The following is a 24,659-nucleotide window of genomic DNA, read 5'->3' as shown; positions in this document are numbered from 1 at the left end:
AAAAGAATTTTAAAACAAAATTTTATTTTTGGCAATATAATTGTCAAAAATAAAAATTTTAAGTTTTCATTTATGACATTGAGGCTTATTTGTAATTGGTTGCTATTTTACCTTATTTATAAATTCAATTGTTTTTGTATTAAAAAAATGTTTTCAAAATTATACTAAAAATTTCAGAGAAGCATTTATTAGATTAGGACATTTTTATATTAATTATTTTTAAGATGTATTAGCAGCAATTTTTATTGACTAAACTAATTTTTATCTGGTAAGTTAACAAAAATTGTTATTTCTTTCTAGTTCAACCTTGTAAGATATTTTGTCTTTTTTAGCAGCTCTTGATAATAATTGTAAACACAATTGAAAGCTCGAGATATAAAAAAATAGTTAACCAATAGCCCTTTTATTGACTCCAACCTATCCAAAACAGTTATATATATATACAAAGAATAACACCGTAAATAACAGAAAATTGGCTTACTTCGGCCACATTATGTGTAATAATAAATACCAACTTTTACAGTCTACAAGGCAAGATTGAGGGTAAGGGAGGCCCTGGACGTAGGCGTATATCCTGGCTGGCTAATCTTAGGAAGTGGACTGGTCTAACATCAACTGATTTATTTCGAGCTGCTGTGAATAGAATAAAATGGGTCAATGTGGTTGCAAACATCTATAGAAGATACACATTTAGAAGAAGAAGATCAAACTTGACTTCTCGAACTCCAACCGAAAAGTGGCAAGAACGTTTCCTTCGCGGCACCAACTCCTGACTTACGATGTTCGCCGGGAGATCTCAAAGTTATTTATTTAACGCGAAAAAAAGATCTGCCATTCTCTATCCTATATTGATTGACAACTCAGATATTATTTTAAAGTCACTATGGACGAGACAAATAACACGAATTAAAAAAAAAGTGGCGATTGCTTAACTCGGGGCAATTGGCTGTGTAAATAAACGTTTAGATTATGATTTGTCGTTCGAAATTCTAAGAACTTATGAGATTTTTATAATGTACATAGACATCGAGTACTGTACATAAAAATGTACAGTACTCGATCTTTATTCATTGAGATTTTAAACTAAAATACATAAGAGAAAATAAATAACATTTGTATTACATACTAAACTTTTTATTACAATTTTTTCTTATCGTATATATCATTATTTGTATCATTGACTTGGGAGTTTCGTATCATTTCTGCAAATAAGCTGTTTTCGTTATTCAATAGCACATTAGGTTCATCAAACTCTATAACTTGACCTCTATCTAAAACTAAAACTTTATCACAATCGAGTATGGCATCTAACCTATGGGCTATTATTAGAATGGTGCAAGCAGAAAAGTTGTCATCAATAATTTTTTGAGCAGTTTTTTCTGTTTCAGGGTCCATGTTGGCTGTTGCTTCGTCTAAAACAACAATTTTATTCCTTTTTATGATAGCTCTTGCTAAACAGATCAGTTGTCTTTGGCCCGTACTGAAATTTAAATCTGCAACTTGAGCTTCAAGATGAGGTACAGCATTATTGAGTTGTACCTTGTGTAGCGTTTGCCAAATATCTTCATCTGTGAATTGTTCCAAAGGATCTATGTTACTTCTTATAGTTCCTAAGAACATTATGGGATCTTGAGGGATAATAGATATATGTTGTCTAAGGAAAGATAATGATAAAGTTTTAATTTCTGTACCATCGATGTATATTTGGCCCTCGTAGTTATATAGCCTAAAATAAAAAAAAAACTTAAAATGTAAAAAAAAATATAAAAAAACTAATATTAAATAAAAATAATTAATCAGTTCAAAGTAACAATACATACAAAAAGCAGACAATAAAATTGTTATTTTTATTTAAGCTGGTAATGGACAAAAGTTCATATTGAATCTTCCAAGTTTGAAGTTTTCATGACATAGTTGTTTACTCGTTTGATGATACGAATGATATATGCTCTGTTTAGAATAACATAAAAACGGCATATCGATCCAAAGATAGAGTTAATTGTTATAGTAATAGATATACAAGGCATTATGCCTAGTTCGAACTATGCTAGTATTTTAGTCGAGTAATGAGTAATTTAGTAACTAAACGTGCTTGAACAACAAAAATTTAGTCGAGTAGATTAGTAAGTAATTTAAAAATGTTGTTTTGCTGGTGCGAAGAAACAACTTTAATAGATCAGTTACTGAGGGTTTTTACCTCCGAATTCTTCATAACTGAATCGATTCATTTGAAATTTTGTGTGTTGGTAAATAATTACTTAAGGAACAAAAGTTATATAGTGCCGATGTGCGCTTCCACCCTGGGGGTGTTTGCCACCCCTTTTCGAGGGTGGAAATTTTTTCACTCAAAATAACCACGATATTCGATAGAAAGACAAATTTCAAACAAAAAATGTAGTAAACATTTTTTTCGCTAGATCAATACTTATTGAGTTATTCGCTGTTGAAAAGTGTCATTTTTCGTTAAAAAAAAACATGTTTTTCAAAGGTTTTTTAAGAATAGCTCTGAAACTAAAAGTTTTATCAAAAAAGTGTAACAATTAAAATTAAAGCTCATAAAAAAACAAAAAGATTGGCTTTTTAATGAATATTTTTTGTTCAATATTAACTGAGTTATGGCTGTTCAAAGAAGGTTTGTTTTTGTTTTTGTCTTTCAATACGAGTATTTAACGTTAAATAACGGAATACGGGTACATTTTTCGACAAAAACTCATATAATATTTTTAGAAGAGCTTGAAAAGACCATCAAAATGAGTGGTGGTAAAAGTCCTTTGCACTAACTGTGCGTGAGATACGATCAAAAAAACGATGGGTTTCTCAAATTTTTGTAAAAAAAAACGCAATAAAACTAACGTCATGTTCACTAGGATTGAAATAAGTTGTTTTCCTTATAGAATGCACTTTATTTTAGTGTTTTTTGTATGATCCAAAAGTTTAGCCACTTTAGAATACCCAGTTTTTGAAAAAAGTATGATTACATTTTTTTTTTGTATATATTAAAAAAAAATCTTTTTTTTATAATAACTTAATAACTTATAACTTATAATAAAAAACTATAAAAGATACGTAAAAGATGACAAAATACAAAAAAAAGGTTTTTTTTCGACAAAAATTTTCATTTTTTAATTTTTTTTGTAGCTTAAAAAATAATGGAAATGTAGTTGGTTGAAGTTTGCTTTAAAGCGCATGAACCACTGGTCTCCGACCCTTTGACCTTCACCCTTTAAACATGAAGAACTTTAGAATGTTTTAACATTCCTATACTTATAGCCAGTTAAATTACCTGTAAAATCGTTTTTTTATGCATGTTGTAGCATCAAAATTAACCGAGGTATTGTAAAAAAACCAATAGTACTTTTTAGAACAAGTTTTGGAAACGGGTAGGGATCTTTCTATTTGGAACATCTGCTATAACTAAACCGGCTTTTTTTCTATGTATGTATGTACTATTTCGTCAGTATAGCTCTGGATGAACATACCAAAAGGGTTTATTTACAAATCCAGATATGGTTGGGAAAAAGCTTAAATATTTTGGATTGGGGTTGGTCTAAAAGTGGAGATTCTTTGGAACCAATTAAAATGCAAAGTTTACCAGCTCCAGAAGAACTGCTGAAAATGATTTTTTGCAATTGTACAAAATTTGCGGATCAGCCTGTGGCTCTCTTAGGCTGGGATTATTTTGCAATGCAACATGCGGAACATGCTGTGGTGACAATTGACAAAATTGTCCTCCAGTAAACGAAGACCAATTGGAAGGTGAAAATTATGATTCCGATGGTGAATAGATATTCATTTATTTTATACCTCGTTTTATATAAATATTATTTATTTTTAGTTTTTTGGAAAATAAAAAAATTGTAATATATTATAAACTAATTTTTTTCTATTTATGTCCATGTCTAAGCTAAGGATTTATAAGGATTTTATTTTGATCAAAAGGAGTGCTTGTAAGGGTTGAAAAAAGTAGGCTCATTTTATACGTAAAAAATTAATTTTTGTCTACAAAAAATGCACTCTAAAAATGTTTCAAATCGTTAAAAATATTTTTTAATTCATTTTTGACAAAGGGGGTGGTTGTGAGGGTTGAAATGTTGAAATTATAATAAAATGTTATTTTATAAGCAAGAAATTAATTTGTGTTTAATAAAATGCACTCAAGAAATGTTTCAGACCAATAAAAATATATTAAATTAATTTTTTTAAAAAGGGGTTGGTTGTGAGGGTTGAAATGTTAAAATTATAATAAAAGTTATTTTATATGCAAAAAAAATAATTTCCGTTAAATAAAATGCACTCAAAAAATGTTTCAAACCGATAAAAATATTTTTTAATTCATTTTTAATTCATTTTTGTCATAAGGGTGGCTGTAAGGGTTGAAAATTTTCAATAAATAAAATATTATTGTATAGCTAGGGTATTAATTTTTATTTGTATTTAAATACATAATTGAAATGTCTCAAGCTGCTACGACTTTTTTTTCATATTATTTTTATAAAAAGTATTAGCTTTTAAGGGTTTTAAGGGTTGAAAATTGTGAATAATTAATTTTTATATTAGAGAACACATTACAATATTTACCTTATGCGAATAAACAAGATTTAAGTGCATAAAATAATTAAATCCGTGTTTTTCCCATTTTCTTCAATAAGGGGTAGTTTTCACCCCTTAAAAACAAAAAGCGCACCTAGAGCGTATATAACTTTTGAAGTGGAGGGTAAGATAAGCTTAATTTGAAATTTTCAAAGAAATCGATGCAGTTAAAAGTAATACCATATTTTAAGCCTCAGTAACTGAACTATAAAATTTATATAGAAATTTAAGAAATCATAGAACTGCTTGTAATTTTGTTATTGCAGGAATCAGACTTCTTAAAAGGGTATTTTCCGCTTTATTTGAAAGTGTTTTTCCATTAACAGAAAATTTACACAATTTTCAGATATTCTAAAATTCCCGAAGTATTCTTTGAGATCTTCCTATGCTAATTCCTTCAGAAGACAATTGGTAGCTCCTAGCTTATCTCTTCTATCGATCCATTTTCCTATTATCCATAGCATCTTTTTATTAATCACACAAATTTCCTCATCGATCTCTTCTACAATAGCCGTTACGATTAGCCTAATCAGTTTATTTACTTTTTGCGTTGTAGGCTGATCCTCTTGCAAAATACAATTTACTTGTGAACTGTACCTACTCAAACAAGTGCCAACGATTTTTGGGAAGTAGTTTATATTTTAGTTACGAAATTACTCGCTACTTCACTAAAATACTACGGTATACCATTTTTAAAAGTAAAGACGTTGCCCGTCACAATTTATATAAAGTGACGTCACTTATATTTAAAATTTCCAGAACGTCAATCTTAGAGTTCAAATTATCATAACATAGCTAATAATACGAAACCCATACGGAACTGCTCGATCTTTCATAGGCGTCAACATGCTATAATAATACTATATTAACACTACTATATTAACATATCACATTAATAGACACCTAAACACAACACCAAATAACAAACAGTGAGCACCACACACACTTCTTAAGAGTCAAATTCAAATCACACGGACAGGGCGAGATTGGTTTTCTGTGGTTTCCCAATCTCATTGCACAACGATATCTGATCCTAGGAGAGGACACAGCCACAGCTATCCTCCACGCGTTTTTACCCAAACAAGCAAAAAGGCCAATAATCTGAAAAGGATCGTTTTCCCATGGAACTTGTACTTGGTAGCGGGATTGGTTCACACGGCTTCAACAAGGCGGAAATATTTCTTCTGACACTCCTACCTTACAGCGGTCACGCCCTGTCACGGAGGACGGCAATCTACAGCTCCCACCAATTAAATAAAACCACCCTTGAAGAAGCACAAGGCTTAAACAAGGTAAAAACTTAAATTCCAGATTGGGATTAAATAGCCAAAAACATTTGTTTTTATTAATAATATAAATTTTATGACATAACTCTTTAAGTTTAATATTCCACAAAATAATAATTTTAATTAAATAGATTAGACAATTGTACGCAACTGATACTGGAATACTTCAAATTTTAATGACAGTTCAGCGTGTGGCAAAATTGTTTAAAGTGTTGCCGCTTTTCTTTAGAGTAACAACTTTGTTTATGTTTTGATTTCTTACACAGTAGCAAAGTACCAATCGAATTATATAATTAGAGGAGATTTTCTGGAACTGCTAGGACCTTATCATCACATTTAAATACTATAACATTTTTTATCCAGTATTATAAATATATACTGGAATTTAATATTAATATATTGTTTGGCAATTTATCATTAAAAAGGAATATCCAAACATTGGATTAGTTACAGTGCAACTAATTTACAAACCGTTGCACGTCATTATTTACGTCAGAGATCGAAGTTGACATAGTTGCCAAAGTATAAAAAAATCCTGAATCCATTTTAAATCAAATAGGTCACATAATTATTATTATACTCTTTACAACGACTATTTAAATTCTTACGTGACATGTTGAAATAAAACACACTAATTTTGTTCTAAAAAGAACAGATTTTGTTAAATAGGTAAAAATATAAAACAAGAGGTATTCACTTTAAAAGTTAAAATAATAAAGTACAAAAAGTGTCAACACCGCAACTGTCAAATAAGTGTTAACAATTTATGCCAAAATTTCACCTTCGTTCGATTACAGTTACAGTGTGGTCCGAACAAATGTTCTTCATAAAAACACTTTATAATACATTTATACAAATTAAATGAAACATATTGTTGGCTATTTCTTTAAGTTAACAATAATAAAAATCTTTAAATATTAGTTCTACGCGTATATAATAAAATACGTCTAGTGGCTGTAATGCCAGTGTACTCGGCAAAGTGATTCTAAAAAAGAACACACCTACCGCCTAAATATTTCGTGTTGTTATCATGTGACGTTACGGGCTATGACGCCGATGACGTGCAACGGTTTGTAAATTAGATGGACTGTATGTTTCTTTCACTAAAAAATCGTATAAAATATCGGTGGATTTCGCTAATTCTCGACGAACTTACCTATACAGCGTAGAAATAATAGAAGATTTACCGGCTCCAGTTCTTCCAACTATGCCAATTTTGGTACCTGGTCTTACTGTAAAGGAAATATCTTTCAAGACATTCTCGTGCGAATTGGTATATTTTAATGATACTCTTTCGTAGACTATTTCTCCTTTGCTTGGCCAATTACTAACTTCAACTCCAGTGTCCCTTTCTGATTCGACCAGTGTATACTCCATGACTCTTTCAACGGAGGTCATTTGATTTTCTAACTCAGACCAAGTCATTAAGCCTGTGTTGATAATTGATGTCAAGACTCCAGCTTGGGTTAATGTTAATCCCACATCTCCGGCAAAAGATCCTGTAAGACATCAAATAACAGAATCCTATTTTATACAAATTTTGTAATTTATTAATTAAATAATTAATTAATAAAAATTATAATGAATGTATATATATATATATATATATATATATATATATATATATATATATATATATATATATATCTAACCAACGGTAACCGGTATAAATATTAACAATCTAAGAGAAACCTCAGATCACTACCAAAGGACAATTATAAAAGAATACATGACCAAATCGACAGCTCTCAATTAATCGAAATCATCCTTGATGGTGCCAAAGAGATCGGAGGCCTGCAACAACAAAATGAAAATAGTAAACTGTCTGATAAAACCAAAATAGTGCTAAAACAAAGAAGGGAAATGAAAGTAAGTAGCAACAAAGACATAAGGAAGTATAATAAGAGACTGGTATAACATATAACCGAAAATAGAAACAACTATAAAACAAGCATTAATCACTGCGTAGAGGTAAATCGTTGCTCTAACAAGCGAAAACACCAGAATTACAGACAGAAATAAAATAATACAACTCGTGACTAAATTCTACAACGAACTATACAAAGCTCCTAAAACACTTGAAGAAGCAATCAGTAACCAAAAAGATGTACCAGAAGTCCTTCCTTCATCAGGAGAAACTTCGATATAATTTTAAATAAAACTAATAAAAAGAACGATGTTATAAGTTACTAAACTTACAGAATTAAGAGTATTTTAATATTGCCATGTTCAAAACAGTACCGACAGACAATATCACTTGGGAGTATTAATATAATTAAGCATATTATTACGAGTATATTAGCAAACATAAAAAGGTTTAAGGAATTAATATATATTTGTGTTTTTTTTATGTTTTGTGCTTTTCAATCACTAATTGTAATTATACACCCAAGTGATATTGTCTGTCAGTACTGTTTTGAACATGGAATTGTTAAAGTACTCTTAATTTCTGTTATATATGCTTATATTGCACTAAAGTTTTGTTTAAAATTTTACACATCTCAATACAAAAAACAAAACAATTTTGTTGTTCATACATGTTATTACATAAATAATAACTAAAACATGCATATTTTCCAAAAATTTAAAAATTTGACAAGATAATAAACAAAATAAAATGAAAAAATCATTGCGGTGTTGATTGCTGGATCAAACAGATGTATATAGTCCAAGAGATTAAATCCCAACGTCTTAGATGAGCTGGCCATGTCCATAGACTCCCTAATAACCGCCTTGCCAAATTAATATGGGAGGAAGCCCCCACAGGAAGAAGACCCTTAGGACGTCCACGAATGCGATGGAGAGACAATATATGGTCAGATCTAAGAATAATGGGGCTGCCCACTGACCCAACTATTATGGACGACCGTTCAAGATGGAAGTAAGTTGTGCAGTCAGCCAAAACCCACCCTGGGTTGTAGTGCTACGAGAAGAAGAAGAAGCAAGCTGGATAGTATAAACAAAGACATAATCGCAACTCAGCAATAAGTACATGGCAACAGTAGGATATGTGCGTAAGATAACTTAGTGTTGCATTAATATTGGTGACCAAAATGGGTAAACGACAAAATATAATGGTATGTATATATATATATATATATATATATATATATATATATATATATATATATATATATATATATATATATATATATGTTGTCTTAGTGTTGCATTATCAAATTTGGGCTAAAAGGAATTAAGCTACACAAGGATATGTAATATTATGAAGAAAGTATATCACTTTTTATTTATCCTAGTATTACATTCAACAGAAGGGTTTATTTCGAATCATTTGACATGAATATCACAAAAGTCATTTTTTTACATATCCTACTGTTGCTTTGAGGCGACGATATATATATATATATATATATAGTGCTCTTGTTGAATATGTATGAGTCGTTACCTGTTTAATCTTGTTATGGATGTACTTGCAAAGAAATTAAAGAAGGGGGCTCCTTGATCAATGCTTTTTGCTGATGATATCGTGTTAGTAAAGGAGAGCAAAGAAATGTAGAAGAAGTTGGAGTGTTGGAGAAGGGCTATTGAAGAGGGAGGACTTAGGCTTAGCAGATCGTAAAAGAAGTATATGTGGTTGGGAGAAAGGGGAATGGTTGGGGACATATAATTACTTGAAACTAGGACGAGTATGCGAATTTAAATAACTTGGCTCCGAAATAACGGAAAATGTGATCGAGAAATTTCCTACAGGATACAGGCTGGTTGGTTTAACTGGAAACGAATAAGCGGGATACTTTGTGATCGAAAAATCAGTGAAGGGCTAAAAAGGGTGGTGAGATCTGCGTTGGTGTACGGCGGTGAAGTGTGGCTTGTAAAGAAGATTCAGGAAAAGAAGATGAAGGTAGCTGAGATGAAAATGTTACGTTGGATGTTGGATAAAACTAGAAGGGACAGAGTCAGAAACGACTTGATTAGGGAAAAAGTCGAGGTAACTACGGTCTCAAAAAAGATTCAAGATCGAAGACTGCAATGGTTTGGTCGGCTGTAGAGATGAAAACTCTGTGGAACGAAGGATATAGGTGTCATAATTTAATAGAAAGAGAGGAAACAGAGGAGAAGATGGAATGACTGTGTGGCAGAGGACTTGAGAAATAAAGGTTTACTGATGATATCGTGTTAGTAAAGGAGAGCAAAGAAATGTAGGAGAAGTTGGAGTGTTGGAGAAGGGCTATTGAAGAGGGAGGACTTAAGCTTAGCAGATCGTAAAAGGAGTATATGTGGTTGGGAGAAAGGGGAATGGTTGGGGACATATAATTACTTGAAACTAGGACGAGTATGCGAATTTAAATAACTTGGCTCCTAAATAACGGAAAATGGGATCGAGAAATTGCCCACAGGATACAGGCTGGTTGGTTTAACTTTAAACGAATAAGCGGGATACTTTGTGATCGAAAAATCAGTGAAGGGCTGAAAAAGGGTGGTGAGATCTGCGTTGGTGTACGGCGGTGAAGTGTGGCCTGTAAAGAAGATTCAGGAAAAGAAGATGGAGGTAGCTGAAATGAAAATGTTACGTTGGATGTTGGATAAAACTAGAAGGGACAGAGTCAGAAACGACTTGATTAGGGAAAAATTCGGGGTAACTACGGTCTCAAAAAAGATTCAAGAACGAAGACTGCAATGGTCAGGTCTCCATAATCCCGGTTCTTACAATATGAGGTTTGATACTACTATACAGGGTATTTAACGCGTTATAAGTATTTTTGAGGTTATACCTGCAAGAATATTCAGAAAGTGTGAAGCGGATATAAGTAATAGACAGTTTGGCTTTCGTAATGGCTTCGGAACAGTAGAAGCTCTGTCTAGTTTTACAACACTTGCTCAAAAATGTAAAGACCAACAAAAATATCTTTTTGAGAAAGCTTGCAAAAAAGTTAAATATAACATTCTCATATGTCTAAAGCAAGAACAACTTCACAAAAATGATATTAAAAATCTCTATTGGAACCAACAGGCTAACATTAGCTGAAAATAGCACGGATGCGCAATAGATTAGTAGAGGAGTGAGACTAGGGTGTGTACATTCACCATTCACCGGTGAATGTCGACACACACCAATTTCGGACTTTCACAGTAATATCTATAAGTTATGAGGTACCTAATATTAACCAACCAGCTACTACTGCTTTTATAGTATACACTTACCATTGTCAAGGAATAAAAATCGTATAACAACTGTAGTTACAAATAGAAGGGCAGAAAAGTTCATAATAAATGAGAACGCAGCTTTAGTACATACTGACGTGTAGAAAGCACTGGTATACAAGTCCTGATGTTTGTCGAACTCAATTTTTAATATTTCTTGTGCTTTGTAAGCTCTTATTGTCGTCAAACCTTCCATAGTTGAGTTCAGATGTCCCACAATTGGACTTCTTGCTAAAAATTGCTTAGTTGGTTATAATAATATAATAAATAAGTTTTACTTATTTTTATTTATACAGCGATATAAGAAAAGCCAATGCATCAATCTATAATTTAATATATTTTACAGATTTTTCATTATCAAAACAACTTGAAATAAAGTTCACAAATTAATATAAACCAAGAAACCACATTTTTAAATTTGGACATCAGCTTTTAACATACCAATATATATATATATATATATATATATATATATATATATATATATATATATATATATATATATATATATATAATAATATTGGGGCATTGGCATTACTTACTAGCAGCTTCAAGACGTTTTAAGCTTCTTGCTGTGCGAATATAGACAAAACGAATGAGTATTGATGTGATAGCCATTACAATCGCCGGCACCATAAACTTCCAGTTTACTGATGCTATTAGTCCAACTATACCTATTAAATGAAAGTAATTCTAAAATAAAAAAGTAGAATTAATAATATTTTACTAATTTATAAACAACCCTATTTTTAATTTCCACTGAATATAATCAACTTCTATCTTCAAGAATTATGATTTACTAATCAGAACCAGAGACTCCATCCTCATATATTATGATTTTTCTATCATATATGACGGAGAAATTGCTATACCATCTGGTGTACTCAATAATGACATACTTGCGGAGAATATAATTACCTTGTTTATAATTATGTTCTTTGTATTTTTTATCATGGAGTAGTACTCTTGTTTGCAAACAATTTAAAGGTTTTATTTTCGTGGAAAGTTAAGGGTAGACACTTACTCATAGACACTCAATACTGATACAATGGCTTTAAAAAATATAACCAAAAACCTTAGAGTATTGGTCGCTGAATTTCCATGAACATAGGTATTATTTTGTGAACAAAAGCATGTAGTCCTAGTCCCTTATAAAAACAATGTGTTGGAAATCCTCTAATCTAATCGCATGTTGAATCATAAATCTTATGACCAATGACGCCACGTTGCATGTTGCATCTTGTTTATCAGTCGATAAATACCTTTCGGTGTGATTTCACATATCGGCGCGTTTAATTAAACTTATTGCGTGTTTATACATTTGCTTTAAAAATACAAACAAAAAATTGTATAATGGATATCTGTTCCCAAGTTTATGACATATGGGATGCTGTGGCGCACCCAGGGGGGGGTTTTGGGGGTTAAACCCCCCCCCCCCCCAGGCCATATAAAGTAAACAATATATAAAGAATAGTAGGAAAATGTAACTTGTCTTTCACACACAATACAAAAAATCCAAATCGCTAATTGAATAATTAAATTACCACTTTAATATGTAGAACACAACAATTATTGTATAAATACACAATAAATAATAATATTTTTCATTATATTTAGATATAGATACTTAATATTAGGCTTACGAAAAACTAGACAGAACGAGTCTGTTGCGAGTAGCATGCGCCTACAGGACTGTATCTGCGGCGGCCTTGTGGACTATCACGGGTTGTGTTCCTCTGCATGTGTTAGCAGTAGAAAAGAGACATCTCTATGAGAGAAGAAAGCATTATTGACAACAGCTATAAAAACAAAGAAGAAAGGGGAATATCAATGGAAAGATGGCAAGAAGAGTGGAACACCAAGGAAGATGTTGCCCAGTGGACCAAGATGCTGATCCCGAGCCTAAGGGACTGGGTAGATTGTCTGTTTTAGGGTGTATCTTCAAAGGTTCAGAAAGACAGATACAGATAAATGTCCATACTGCGAATATTCCGACATTGTTGCGCACACAATGCTGGAGTGTAATAGATGTACAGTGGAGAGAAACAGAATGTATAAAGAAATAGGTATGAACCCTATGACTGTAACAGACATGATCGTGAAGATGACGGGAAATACGGAGGGATGGAATAGTGTTCACAATTACATCCGAGCAGCCATTAAAAAGAAAGAAGAAGAAGTGAAACACCAACTGGGCCAACGACATAGATAAGATGTAATTACTATTTTAATGGGAATAAATCGCAATTAAAGGTTAAAATAAGTTTATTGACGTTTGAATTTTTTATCTTTGATCTTGCACTGATAACTTGTTTATACTCGAACAATTAATAGAAAAAAGAATAGCGGTTGGTACCGAAGTACATCTAGCCTTCATCGACCTAGAAAAGGCGTATGATACAGTTCCAAGACTTAAATTGTGACAAGCTTTACAACAACTCGACATTAGTCCATACCTTTTAGGAATAATCACAGAAGTATACAGGGATAACACTACTTACCTAAAAATCGGATATAGACTATCAGAGCCAATAAAAGTAACTAAAGGACTAAAACAAGGATGCAGTATGTGACCCTTACTGTTTAATTTATATATTGAGGCAGCCCTCCAAAATTGGAAAAACCACTGCCAGGGAATGGGAATCCCTATAGGAAATGACGTACTATTCTCCCTGAACTTTGCGGATGATCAAGTCGTCCTAGCTCAAGATTCTTATGATCTAGAATTTATGATTAAGCTTCTATACAAGGAATATTTAAAATGGGAATTACAAGTCAGCATGAAGAAAACAGAATATTTAGTTATCAATTCAGATGCAAGGTTTGAAGTGTTGATAGACGAGGACCTGGAAATCAAACAAGTGGAAAAAGTTAAATATTTAGGTGCACTCATTGCTAAGAACGGCTTGGGAGAAACCGAAATTAAACACCGAATTAATCAGGGACGTAAAATTGTAGGATGTCTGAACTCCTTATGGTGGGATCACAACATTTCCAAAAGGAACAAAAAAAGAATAGGGCAAACCATGGCACAGTTCCTTGTTATGGCTCTGAAGTATGGACAATTAATGCAGGCCTAAAGAGAAGATTGTTGGCAGTTGAAATGGATTATTTGAGATGTGCTAGAATATCAAAGGCAGGAAAGGAAGACCAACGAATCTATAAGAAATAACATGAATGCTACAGAAACGTTCATTGACAGAATAGAAAGAAGAGGTTCAAAATGGTTTTGACATCTATTGAGAATGCCTGACGAACGTTGGCACCAAGAACTTTACAAATGGAAGCCCCCTGGAAGAAGAAAAAGAGGTAGACCTCGACGCTCACGAAATGAGGGAATTTGAAGAGAGATGGAATCGAGAGATTTGGAGGAGGAGCATGCTTTAGACCGGGCAGGTTGGCGGAGGAGAACGGGAATACGGCGATAGCCGTCTCCAAAATGTATTGTATTTACAAGTTGGATTAATGTCAAACGTCAATAAACTTATTTTAATCTTCAATTGTGGCTTATTCCCATCAAATAGTAATTACTTTAAAATGCCACAAGAAAATAGCTTCAGAACAATAGATAAGATCTAGATAAGAGAAGGGAGTGTTCTAAAAATGTCGTCAGCCTTACAGAGGCCATCCCACTTTCGGAGTACGGTATGTGCGACAGTCAACTGCGCGAAAGTAAGAGAGGGTGGTTTTAGTTGGTAGGCAGGATAATAGATACCTGAATCTTTGGCACTGCTGTCTTTGGTACTTTAAGATAAATTAAAAACCAAATTTTAGGAGCTTAAAATGGAGGTAGCATAAAAAAATTTCAAAACCCCCTGAGACAAATTCTGGGTGCGCCACTGATGGGATGAGAATGAGAATTAGAAAAACATTTATTACCGACTTTGTAAGTGCATTAAATCAAAAACGACTTATTATTTAATAAAAATATATATTCATAAATAAATCACTTAGTTTTCGTAATACAGATCTGAAGAATGCAGAGAAACCACTTAGCGGCAGTCAATTAAAATATTTATAACCCTATACGCGTATATTTCGTTGTTTACTGGAACTATCGCTTTTCGTAGGATAGATCTTAGTAATAAATGGTTTACCTTAACTGATTATGTATTTCCATAAAATATAAAAAAAGTGTTTAAATAAAAACTTACATTATATATAATCTAATCTGAGTCGTCTATGTCATCCTCAGATTCATCAGTAGTATCTTCATCTAGATCCACAACAACTGGTTCCATGGTAATTTCAATGAAGTTATCAAGGTTCCACATATTCACGATTGTGGGGTCACATTCCTAACGGCACTATTAAGCAGATTTTTTACATCATTTAATTTGAAAGTAACATTGTTCCTTGCTACTTCATTTTTTATTTGAGCCCATATAAGTTCTATTGGGTTTAACTCACAATGGTATGGCGGCAATCGAACTACAATTACGCCTCGTTCTCGCGCCATTTCATCTACTACATATTTAATATATTTATCTTTATAGTTAGACACAGACCAACTCTTAACAACACATTCGTTTTAACTGACAAAAACCACGTGATCAACTCGAGCAAGGAAGCATGTTGCTTTTTAAGTATTAACATTTACAACCATTGTCATTGACCTAGGGTCGCATTATAATTTAAATTTAAATATGTAAATCATATATTAATGTCTCCACTGCAATTTTAGTGTTAGCTCCAAGTACCAAAAGAAGGCACTGAGGATGATCTGAACTAGATCGAAAACTTTATGTATCTATAAATTTTGGGCGACACTTTTAACAAGTTCTAATTAAATATTTTTATACCAATATTCAAATTTTGAAGTTTTTTACTTCTGTAAAAGTTTTTTAACTATGGTATACCTCCAAATACTAGGATTTTCCCATTAATTTTTATTTATGGTTGTATATTTAGAGTTATTGTAAAATGGATTCAGTGGCGGATCCAAGGGGGGTCATGACCCACCCCAAACAAAATTAAATATATTAATCAAATAATCATAAAAAAATAATTTAAAACCCATCAATGCTATAAACAGTAAGTCAAGAGTTGAAATGATTCAAACTCATTTATTCTAGGGGTAAGTGTAGAATTTTGCGGAAGCCTTTTACATTGCTCAAAAAAAATCAACAATTCTGAATACAGTAATACCTCGACTAACGCTACCCCGACCTCCGCGAATTCAGAGTTACGCGATTTTCAAATTTTATCAATTCGTCATTTGAGTGCTAGAGAATTATCGATGGGATAGAATTATTGCCCACACATTATTGCTTATTCAATGTACATGACATGACTTTTCGCACGAAATCAGCAGATTTTTATTTTGTTCTAGGTATTTCTTATCTTCAGTTTTGTCTACGAATTGGTTGTTTGTAATTTGAATATGTGTTATAATTGTTGAGACTGTGTGCTACATTTTATAATTTATCTATAATAAATATCAAAGTGAATATTGTTGTTGTATTAGTTCTGTCTGATACGTTAGTGAATACAAATAAAGGAACTGGGGGCTGTCGAAGGTATTTGTGAAACTCGTTACATTTTCATTAATGCAAACTATTGGGAGCCCAGAATTTCTTATTTCAGTAGTTTTTCTTAGTGATATTTTAGGTACAACTGTATCACTTAGTCGTGTACTTCAGTCACCAACATTAGATTTGAAGAAAGCTACTGAGGCCATAGTGGACACTACATGCACAAAATAAAAGATAAAATGCTGAATCTGTTTTTAGCAAACTTCAGTATGAATTAAACGAAATAGCTGAACAACCAGACATTGAATTGAAGATGGTATAGTTTCTCGTCAAACCTGTCGTCAAAACCAATCTGCTAACTCTTGCGAAGAATATTTCCGAAGATGTATTTATTTACCCCTTTTAAACAATATCTTAACTGATTTAGAAGAACGACTTTCACTGAAAGTTATGAATCTATTTATTCTTTGAGTTGTTTTACCTAAAACTAATAACACACCAGAAGATAAAGTTGCATTAAAAAAATTGTTGACTTCCAGGATATTGTTGGACCATCTACTGCATATTTCACACTAGAACAAGAGTTTTCATTGTGGATTCAAAAGTGGAAAAGAGTCGTGCAAAATAATGAAAAACTTCCTGATTCTATTTTAGAAGTATTAGAATACTACGATATTCATATATATCCAAGTATCAGAATATTTCTGCATATGTCAATTACACTGCCAGTAACTGCAGCAAAAGCAGAGCTTAGTTTTTATACGCTTAAGCGTCTAAAGACTTACCTTAGAAATACAACTTCGGAGGGAATGTTAATTAGTTTATAAGCACTAATCAATGTGCATCCTGATTTTCTCTAGATGTTGATGGAATCATAGAGCGATTTGCTAAATCGGATAGGTGAAAAGAATAATACATTTTATAAAATTATATAATATTTACTTATCTTATTCTTATAGCATTTTTAATCACTGGATTTTTATTTACCACTCGTTGCCGGCTGTTGCTGACAATTCGTGAGAAAAATTTCAATACCGAGTAAAAAAATAATTCACTCACTTGTAGCCTAATATGCCAAGTTATATAAATAACTATTCTTAAATTATATTATGTTTTTTGTTGAATAAATTAATTTAAATAAAATGTTGTTTACACTTCTTCATAAGGTTCCTTCTTCATTACGGAAGGGTGGCTGTAACTACAGCAAATTGCTCTCTATCTTGAGTTGTTCTTAGTATCTAATGTGTGTCCATGCCTGTCCTGTCTGTTACATTCTTCAGCCAGGAGCACTTTCTTCTTCCTGGACCTCTTTTTCCTTCTACTTTCCCTTCCAATATACGAAATCCTTAGGTTCTTTCGGAACACATATTTCAAAGGCTTCTATACACTTCATACTTGTAATTCCGAGAGTCCATGTTTCCACTCCGTATAGCAATAAGGAATAAATGAATGTTTTTACAAATTGACATCGGATATCCAACGATAAGATAGAGTTTATTAGGAATGTTTAATACATTCATTAATGTTTACACTAACATTGAGTTATTGTATTTAAATTACTTAACTTTGGTTTATACTTATTTATCTTTGGTTTGTTCTTGACTTTGTAGCCATAGGATAGGTGGGTTTAAATTAGTTGTCTTTAAAATGCCTAGTTTAAATTGACAGTCCTTGATTTTTCAGTATTTATATTTTAATAACTTTCCTTTGGTTTAATAGTCTTGTACACTTGATTTTACTGTCATAGAGTATGTGGGTATAAAATTTTTTTTAATAATTATTGAAGAAATGGTTCCCTTACATGAAGCACAAATCATATCAATTGTAAAGGTGCAAAAATCTAAATCCTATAACAAAATCACCTTCAAGACTCATGACCCCCCTACAAAAATTTCTGGGGATCAGCCACTGAAAGATGCAAAAATCTAAATCTTATATCAAAATTACCCTTAAGACCCATGACCCCCTCCGACAAAAATTTCTAGATCCGCCATTGAATGAATTCTCCTCAAAAAAAGGAAATAAACAAATTGGAATTAAAAATTTTGAATAATAAATAATAATCTGGTTAGGAATAACAAAATTAAATACCACCTACCCCTACAAAAGACGACATAATGATTGGTAAATGTTCGTCTACAACGCCGAAATCCTGAGAAAATCTATTGAGGATATTACCAATAAAAAAGTTGTCGTAAAAGGTCATCGTAGCTTTTAGAACTTTGTTAACCATATTATCGTGCAGACTTATTGAAGCTTTCATTCCTACTTTTAATATTAGGTATCTTTTAATCAACTCCATACCAGCCAAAACGACTGTTGAAATGGTATACAAACTCATGGTGCTAGAAGCAGCTACTTCGAGATAACTAATTTCTTTTATTGCAGTTGATGATACGTTAAAAGTGCCGTTAAGGAAAATGGTTGCAGAATAGTTGGCAACAGTAAGTAGCTGATCCATATCTGCTGTCGTATTTTTTATATAAACTTCCTTTTGACGAGTTATATAAGCTTTTTGGTTTATCCTAAAAAAGTAGATTTTTTAATAAAATAACTAAGGGTAAAAGGTAAATCGTAAAATGTTTACACGTATGTATATAAACGTATCTTCTTCTTCTAATGGCTTTGTGAGTCTTGGCCTGCTTAACAATGTTCTTCCATTCTGCCTTGTCCTTTGCCATTGTCTGATGTTCATGGTTTTAAGATCCCTCTCTACGTCGTCTATCCATTTTTTACGGGGCCTTCCTCTTGTTCTGCTTCCTTGGGGCTTCCATCTCCTACTACTACTTTTACAGCTCGATTATCTGGCATTCTTTCTAGGTGACCAAGACAGTTTATTCTTTGTGACTTTACAAATCTAACAATATCTGCGCTCTGCATTAGTTCATCCATCCCGTGGTTCATTTTAATTCTCCACGAACCATCGCTGCATTGCGTTGGTCCAAATATCTTCATTAGTATTTTGCGCTCAAATATTCTCAGTTGATTTTCATCAGTGGTTGAGAGGGTCCATGTTTCACATCCGTATATAAATGTATATAGAATATAAATGTTTAAGAGATACTCACCAACTGCTTAGCAATTTTTGTGATACGCTGTCCAGAAAAATTTCTACACCAAAAGTAATAACCAATAGAGTACTTAAAATATATCCACCCATCTTGATATACTGAAAATATAGTTTAAAATCAATGTTTCCAGATTTCTTTTCCTCATGGTAGACTTGTTTTCTACGTATTGCCTTTGTTTTTTCTTCAATTAGCTTTGTCTTCTCGTTAACTTTCTCCTCATCTATTGTTGCTTCTGGTTCGTTCACAGATAACGTTTTTAATCCTTCTAATAGTTCGGTGGAAATATTTAGCTGATCTCCGGAAAATTTTATTTCCCCATCTTTTAAAATTACAACTTTATCTGCCAATTGTATGTGCTTGGGATTATGAGTAACAAAAACTACGCATTTATCTTTCAGCAACTCTTGAATGCAATATTTAAAGATATGTTCTTGAACTCTGCTGTCCAACGCAGTAAGAGCATCATCTATCAGGTAAATATCGCTTTCTTTATACACAGCTCTTGCTAGGTTAATTCTAGCTTGCTGACCCTTACTTAAATTCATGCCTCTGTCAGTAAGTATTGTCTCGTCCCCTTTTTCTAGAATTTGGAAATCGTATTCTAGAGCACAGGCAAAAATAACCTGAAAATAAAAAAATATTAAAAGTAATATTTCTCTTTCTATATCTCCACCCTTAATGTTGGAACTGTTTTTTTTTCTGTTATAGGTCATCCTTGACTCTAATAAAGTATCGTGAAAATGAATGGAATAAATTAATCAAATCTATATCATGGAATTTAGAAGAAAATTCTAAATCCAGTTGATTTTTATGGGTGTGATGACTAAAATGATATAAGAAAAATCTATCTGATTACATTAACAATTTTTCAGTACTTCATATTTTACAGTCTTCTATATTTGTTGCTAAATTAATTTTAAATATGTTTAACTTGGATATAGTTATTTCCTATATTTTAATGTTAACAGTTAACATTATGTGTTAAATTTGGTAAATCAATAAATTCGTTAAATTTTTAATTTTTTGCAGTCCATTGTCTTTATATTTTTATGAGACACTTGTTGTCATATATATATATATATATATATATATATATATATATATATATATATATATATATATATATATATATATACATCTTTTATTAATTATTGTACACTAGCGGACCAACTCGACATCGAGTTTTTTAAATGAAATTTTTATTTTGCGAGAAAAATTAAGAGATCAATACAAACGATATAAGCGCAAGAATATACATAACATTCATCAATAATAATGCAAGTAAAAAAACAGTGATTATGGAAGTCGACCTCAAAACCGGAATGCAATTTTTAGTTCATCAAATGTCGACATGGATATCATTTAGCAGTTAATTTTGCATGCTGATCACGAATCCGGTGTCAGATTTGCTCTATCTTGACGTTTTATGCGCGTTTCGGGTCACTTCCGGTGTCGGATCGCAACCGGAAGTACATATTTAGATTCGTCTCGACGAGACCTTTCGATCCATATATACATTGTGGGGTCTAAAACTTAAAGTAAATTTTTACTTCCGGTTATCTCAAAACCGGAAGTGAATTTTTGTACCAAAAGTATATCTTGACAATCTCATACGTAATACTAATGATATTCCGAAAAAATATTTTAATTATCTAATAGGGTTTTTGAGTAAAGTAGTGGACAAGAAAAGGGCTTAGAGTTTTAGTATATAAGATAATATATGTACCAACAAATTTTTTTCGTACACCACTAATACTCCGGAAACAAGAGTCGGCCATTATTACTAGCTACTTTGGACACAAGTATTTATTCACAGGTTCTATCCTAAGTACATAGGTATATCACATCGTTGCTCCAGTCTAATAAATTGGTGCCCAATGCCCGATACAATAAACTGAATAACTACCTGACCTCATCACCATCTAATATATTTATTTTAACATTATTTGTATTCCTCTATATTTCATATTAATAGTCTGTAATTTATGATTTGTAAAAATGAAAATAAATGAACTTTTGCTGAACATTTATTATTTCTTTCTGTCTTTATAACAACATGAAATATTGGTTTTTATGTCCTCTAAGCAGAAATTAAAATAGACTTCCATTCAAACTTGGTAAACTGATGACTGCTTATTAACTATTAAAAGTTCTAAGATAGTGTCCCGTTTGGTTAAAAACGATATGTAGATTGTCTACATTTACAAGAACATCACTTATAACTTGACATTAGTATCTTGAAAAATGAAAATAACAATATGAACAAATAAATTGATTTTACCTGCTTATATTTAGAAGCATTATATTCCTCTCCAAATAAGATATTTTGTTTGATGGAAGACGGAAACAGCCATGGGTCCTGGGATGCGTAACTCATCCTCCCTCTTGTATTAACAGTACCCTCATCTTCAGGGTAATCCCTTAGTATTACTTTGATTAAAGAACTTTTTCCACAACCTAATTGTCCAGTTACTATGTTTAAGCCTTTTGCTAGTTCCAGAGAAATATCTTTTAAAACAAATTTCTCTTGAAACTTTAAAGAAACACACTTTAAGTTAACATAAGGGTCATTATCAGGTATATCTTCAACTTCGGGCAACTCTTCAAGTTCAAGAATATTTGTGATTCTTTTTAAAGACGCTGATAATTCTCCCATTTTAGTAAACCCTATCGAAAAGTCCTTTGCTACGGTCACCCTAAGAGCACCAAATATTTTCATGATGTAGTAGATATCTTCTGCACTCATGTCGTTGTGTATCCATATGTAGATCATTAATACAGAATAAAGAGAGAATCTTGCTACTAAGCTGCTGGTGATTCCAAGGGACATCTTTGAATATGTGGCTTTAAGTAAAGTTTTTAATTCTTGGCTAAAACATAATTAGTGTTTATATGATTTTACTGTTATTTAATAATTAAAAAAAAATAAAATAAAACATATCAAAGGTAAATATATATTTAGTCATTATCACACAGCTTGTAGTATCCACTTCTGAGCTTGGGCGTTCCTAAATTTTCTCCACTGCGTCCGATTTTGTGTCATGTACATCTAATTTACTGTCAGGCTTTTATATCATCCGTTTATCGTATCGTGAGGTCTAACTTTACCTCCATATGTCTTAAATTTAGGACGCCACTCTATTATGCATTTAGTCCAGCTAATCTAATTCATTTTCACCACGTGCACGACTCAATACCACTTCATTTGTGCTATCCTTTCTACAGCATGTCATTTTTGGCTCATAAATGTAATTACATTTGGAACTTTTATCTCTAAGCGTTAATTTCAGCATTGACATCTCCATCACTCCCTTGGCCACTCTGATTTTTTCCATAGATTTTTTAGTGTGAAATTTTCTTCGTCACTAGTCAACACTGTGAGCATACATCGACCTATTCCAAGTTCAATTAAATAATTAAAAAATCTTCATCGGATACTATTTTATCAATAACTCATAAAAAATCTATTCGTTGGTGAAAATCCGTTTGATATAGGTGTTACGAAACTGTTCCTTATAGAGATAGAATTTGTGTTTTTGTATTATTTGCCCAATACTGTTACTAATTACAATTTCTCTACTTATGGCCCTATGACTTGTGTGTGGGTTTTTCATAAGTGAATCAATAACCGTATATTCGTTTTATCTGTTTAGGTTGATCTCGATATTTTTTTTACATTCTACGTTTCGGCTAGCTGTAAATTGTTGTAGTAATTTTTAAAAGTTTTTATCGAATAACAAAATGTTTGTTTAATACTTACTATCGTGCTTCACCAATTTTATCTGCGAAAACTTGCTCCCACGTATACATTTTTATAGTTTTTATTGTTGATAAGCTCTCTTGCATTCTTTGTAATCTTTCGTCTGTTCTTTTCGCCATTTTCAAACGAAGATTTCTGATGATTCTTGAGATCCATGCTAAAAATTTTAAATATTATTGATGGTATTAAAATTTTGCAACTAAAATTTTGCAAATGCAACTAAATGTACCGTCGTTGGGACTTAAACAAAAGTGGAAAAGGTGTAGACTAAAACTTTAGAGAATCTTATTTAGATGACAATTTCTGTGAGGAGAGAAATATATGGCAACTTGCAATCGAAAAAAATTAAACATTTTAACCAGATGTAATAGTAGAATTTGAAAAATAAAAAGATCTATGAACACGAAACTTTTTAGAATAATATAAGTCGCATTTACTGCGATTAGCAGAAACTGGATTTAATATGAAAACCGAATGAACTATTCCTCTTTAGTACTTGTTTATTACCGAATATTGGCAATTATTCCGGTAATAATAATTTAATTTGCTGCTACTCCGAATAATTATGTGGTGGATGTTGCAAACTAGTGTCTTAAGTTCTTCAGCCAGGATAGTCGTCTTTTTTGCTGACTTTTTGTCTTGCTTACTCTGAACTTTTCCTTGTAGAATACACTTCAGTAATTTATATAGGGTTTCATTTCTCATTCTGTGGCCCAATTACAATTTTCTACTTTTTACTTTGTAGAATATTTCTTTTCTTTATCAATAGTTTGAAGCAATATCAGGTTTGATATTTTTCCCATTCTTGATATTTTAAGACTCCTTCCACAATTCAAATTTCGAATGCTATTATTGTTGCTTCAGTCAACAGTATATAAAAAGAGAGAATATGTATATAAAAGAGAGAATATATATCCGAGGAGTTTCAATTTTTAATTTTAAATCCAAATTATGTATTTAGAATAATTTCACGATTTGGGGAAGTTTTTTCTGATTTTGTAAGTCTTTATTTTATTTCCGTGGTTATACATATTTTTTTACTGGTGAAGATGAAGAAAGAAGGAGTTGGTACATAAACTAAACGACAATGCGTACACTTGTATAGTAGAATACCTAAAGACCAAAGAGCCAAAAGAGGAGTCTCCACAATCATTAAACAAAAGTGCAAAACAGCATTATGGAAGGGCAGTTATCAGTGAGAATATTCTTCGGGTAAATCTAAAGATAAATAAAAAAGAATCACTGTTATTATCTTAAAATTTTCATTAATATCTCAATCGAAAATTTCAATGAAGTAATTGAAGAGACGTCCAAT

The 24,659-nt window shown here is 31.9% G+C and overlaps 1 protein-coding gene across 1 annotated transcript in view; it reads right to left on the bottom strand.

Moving 5' to 3' along the window:
- Window positions 1-1,125: 1,125 nt before the first annotated feature.
- LOC140436139 (ATP-binding cassette subfamily C member 4-like) overlaps window positions 1,126-24,659 on the bottom strand; it is a 48,261-nt gene continuing 24,727 nt past the window's right edge. The window contains exons 5-12 of the mRNA XM_072524846.1: window positions 23,345-23,501; window positions 21,866-22,454; window positions 19,582-20,207; window positions 18,612-19,038; window positions 11,582-11,732; window positions 11,040-11,270; window positions 7,033-7,375; window positions 1,126-1,726 (exon numbers count right to left, since the gene is read on the bottom strand). Of these exons, the coding sequence (XP_072380947.1) occupies window positions 1,138-1,726; window positions 7,033-7,375; window positions 11,040-11,270; window positions 11,582-11,732; window positions 18,612-19,038; window positions 19,582-20,207; window positions 21,866-22,454; window positions 23,345-23,501 (3,113 nt within the window). The 3' untranslated portion in view covers window positions 1,126-1,137. The remainder of the gene's footprint in view (window positions 1,727-7,032; window positions 7,376-11,039; window positions 11,271-11,581; window positions 11,733-18,611; window positions 19,039-19,581; window positions 20,208-21,865; window positions 22,455-23,344; window positions 23,502-24,659) is intronic.

Source organism: Diabrotica undecimpunctata, chromosome 3 (assembly GCF_040954645.1).
Source record: "Diabrotica undecimpunctata isolate CICGRU chromosome 3, icDiaUnde3, whole genome shotgun sequence".
Classification (NCBI taxonomy): Eukaryota; Metazoa; Arthropoda; class Insecta; order Coleoptera; family Chrysomelidae; genus Diabrotica; species Diabrotica undecimpunctata.
Note: the sequence above shows the minus strand (reverse complement) of the source record. Positions and strands in the feature narration are given on the sequence as shown.